This window comes from Budorcas taxicolor, chromosome 19 (genome assembly GCF_023091745.1).
Source record: "Budorcas taxicolor isolate Tak-1 chromosome 19, Takin1.1, whole genome shotgun sequence".
NCBI classification, from domain to species: Eukaryota; Metazoa; Chordata; class Mammalia; order Artiodactyla; family Bovidae; genus Budorcas; species Budorcas taxicolor.
The window spans coordinates 41188606-41192027 of NC_068928.1; the positions used below are offsets into that span (position 1 = coordinate 41188606).

At 49.2% G+C, this 3422-nt stretch overlaps 1 protein-coding gene across 1 annotated transcript; it reads right to left on the reverse strand.

Moving 5' to 3' along the window:
- Nucleotides 1–888: 888 nt before the first annotated feature.
- On the reverse strand, nucleotides 889–1206 carry LOC128065690 (keratin-associated protein 17-1). Its single transcript, XM_052658930.1, has one exon. It carries the CDS (start codon nucleotides 1204–1206, stop codon nucleotides 889–891), a length of 318 nt encoding a protein of 105 aa, XP_052514890.1.
- Between the last annotated feature and the right edge of the window lie 2216 nt (nucleotides 1207–3422).

A 3422-nucleotide genomic window follows, 5' to 3' on the forward strand; every position in this document is an offset into this window, starting at 1 on the left:
CAAGCTTGTTTTACCAAAGCCTCCTCCCCCGACTTTGTGAGAAAGTTCTAACCAACCCAGAAGCCTACCTGCAGAATTACATTGCAGAAGGAAGACGTGCCCTCACTCAAGATTAAACTTGACCAGTATCAGCAGTTACCTGCAAGCTTTTAAAATGCAGGTCCCAGGACCCCCACTCTAGAGCTAAAGGATCAAATGTCTGGCCCAGATTTTTAAATCCTTCCCAGGTGAGTCTCACGCAGTACCTAGAAGCTTTAATATGTATCTGGGGTTTTGTTAAAAGCAGATTGCCAGACCACACCCCTGTGGATTCTAATCCTGCTTGTCTCAAAGAGCTCCAGAATCTCCATTTTAAACTAGCCCCCAGGTGATTCTGATGCAGGCAGTCTAGAAGCCACATTTCAAAACACCGATTGTGGATGCCAGAGTAAATTTTCCTGGCCCAGTGCCCAAGAGGCAGCCAAGGAAGAGGCGGGAGAACTATTTTGGTTATGCCAGCGATCTTGAATTTATTAAGTTAACTGAAGAGAAATTTTCACACCTCAAAGCGGCAGAAAAGCCAGCCGAGGAGGAGGGGTCAGTCCCAAAGCCACCTTGAATAAGATGCTCTTTCAACTTCATGAAAAAAAAGTCATAGATAGGGCTTCACCCTTTGAGCTTCAGGTACCACTGTGGGTGGGACCCAGGTTTCTCATCAGCATGTGGCCCTTGTTCTCAGCGCCTTGAAAAGCCAGGGCAGGCTTGGAAAACAAGCCTTCAGCTTCAGGTTAACACGAGAGGCAGGACACCGTCTTAGGGGGCGGGGAAGGTCCTCGACACGAGTGGGTCTCCACCTGGAGCAGGTGGAGGTTCTCCATTGGGCTGCCTCAGTGGCGGGAGGAAAGGTCTTCATTTGGTCTCGCAGACAGGCGTGGGCTGGCAGCACACGGGGCCGCAGCACCCAGAGGAGCCGCAGCAACTGGATCCGCAGCAGCTCCCGCAGCAGCCCCCGCAACCTCCGCAGCCCCCGCTGCCCCCGCAGCCAGATCCGCTGCAGGAGGACCCGCAGCAGCTGCCCCCGCAGCCTCCACAGCCCGAGCCACAGCCACAGCAGGAGCCGCAGCAGGAACCACAGCAGCCGCAGCAGGAGGGCTGGCAGCAGCACACTTCACAGCAGTCTTGCTCTTCAGCACAGCAGGCGAAGCAGTCCCCTGGGCAGCACCCCATGGTCCCCGCCGGTCAGGCCGCAGGACAAGAACGCGACCAGAGTTCCCCAAGTCTGATGGTCACCAACCCGACAGCAGCTTTTATATCCCCTCCTGGAGGGTGTTGGCAGGAGGGACAGGATGTTGTCTTTGTTATTATTTATGCCAGTTCTCATAAGAACGTCTCATTAGCTGCCTGTTTATTTTCCAGCCCCGAGTGCCTCAACTCATAAAATAGCCCCACTCGTCCCAACTGCTGTTTGTCCAAAGGGTAAAAATACATCTTGGAGAAGACCTGTGATCATGCCAAGCAGGGGCCAGCTGTCATTAGCCCAGGTTGGAGAGAGGAGGAGAAGCTGGCTCCAGACTCTGGTTCTGGAACGGGTGCTACCCTTCCACATCGGCTCTAGAGGCAAGTTGGCAGTGAACCTTCTTGTCATGGATGCTGGTCCTGGAAAACCAGAACTAAAAGTTGTATGCCCTCTGCCTTCTGCTGTAGGCAGAGGCTGATAGGGTGGTCTGTCATGTGGCTCCTCCCAGGTACAAAGGCCATCCTCATCCTGGTCCATGTGACCAAGGCACATATTTGTGTCTGTGTGGTATGTGGTGTGTGCCACAGATTTGTTTGGGCTTGGTGAGTGAGCATCAGTCACCAGTCATGACTTCCCTATGAAATGGAGAGACACTCGTCATAAAACTGTAAGAGGTTGGGAGCCACATTCTCCCTGAACCGAACATTCACACTTCTTCTCTCTAAATGGGCAGGAAGAGCAGTGGTCAGAGCCTGCAGCCCTCCTGCCCCAGCCCTTTGCTTGATAGAAGCAGGTGGTGGTGGTGAAGATGGAGAAGGAGGAAGAGGTGGGGAGAAAGAGGAAGGGAGGAAGGAAGGAAAAGAAGGGGGGAGGGAGGAAAGGAAAGAGGAAGAAGGGGGAAAGGAAGCAGATCACTGAATATCCAGAACATTCCATTAAAATGCAAGTGTTGCACACTTAAGTGCTCCAACTTTATCGACCATCTGGCAGAATGAGGGATTAGCACCCAAAACATTAAGAGTATCATCCCAAGCAATACAATTCCTTTAGAGAGTGACTAGAATCCACAGAGGATTCTGGTCCACGTGTTAAATTCTGAGATGAGTCAAAATTCCTGTCTCCATCTTGGGCTTTGGTACCTTGTCATCCTCTGGGAATGATAAAGGCAGTCTGGTGCCTGAAGATTCTGTGTGGCAACTGGTTCATGGTGGGCATCCTCACAAAGGCACATGGTCCTCTCTTATTCTCAGCCACAATCCTCCCTCTGATGGCATAGCTGAAATATTTGAGTTCTCCCTGTTCTGCATGAATTCTGCACCCACCACTCCTTTCAGGAGGTCCAAGATCTTCTCTGTCTGACCACCCAGTTTACTCCACCTCCAGAAGTCTATTTTGAATTGCATAAGCTAAGCATTGACTTGAGTCCTTCTCTCTGCCTTCACACAGTAAGAACCCTGCTCCACTGATGCCCAAGTGAAGAGGAATGAGCGGTGTTGACAGAAATTGCAGAAGATAAGACCAGTGAATACCTCAAGGTTTCCTCCTAACACATATTTTTTAAAAATTGAACTCATACTGTGTAAACTGATTTTTACACTGAATATTGTGCTTAACCTGTGAAAATGTTCATGAATATGTAGATTATTGAGTATTATGAAAATTTGAAAACTTACATCTTCATGTTGATGTAAACCTTCCCTGTTGTTGACTATCTAAACTATTTACAACTTTCCAATGTTAAAAGCAAAACACTGAGGTGAATTTCCTTAAATGTGAGTCTTTATGCATTTTCCTAATATCTTTCTATAGTAAATTACTAGAAAAAAAATTACTAAATCTTCAGCATGTTAATGGAGAAAGCAATGGCAACCCACTCCAGTACTCTTGCCTGGAAAATCCCATGGACGGAGGAGCCTGGTAGGCTACAGTCGATGGGGTTGCTGGGAGTCAGACACGACTGAGCGACTTCACTCTCACTTTTCACTTTCATGCATTGGAGAAGGAAATGGCAACCCACTCCATTTTTCTTGCCTGGAGGATCCCAGGGACAGGGGAGCCTGGTGGGCTGCCTTCTATGGGGTCGCACAGAGTCGGACACGACTGAAGCGACTTAGCAGTGGCAGCATGTTAATAATATGAAGGCTATTGATATATATTAAAAACACTCTCCGATACAAATCACAGCAGGATCCTCTATGACCCACCT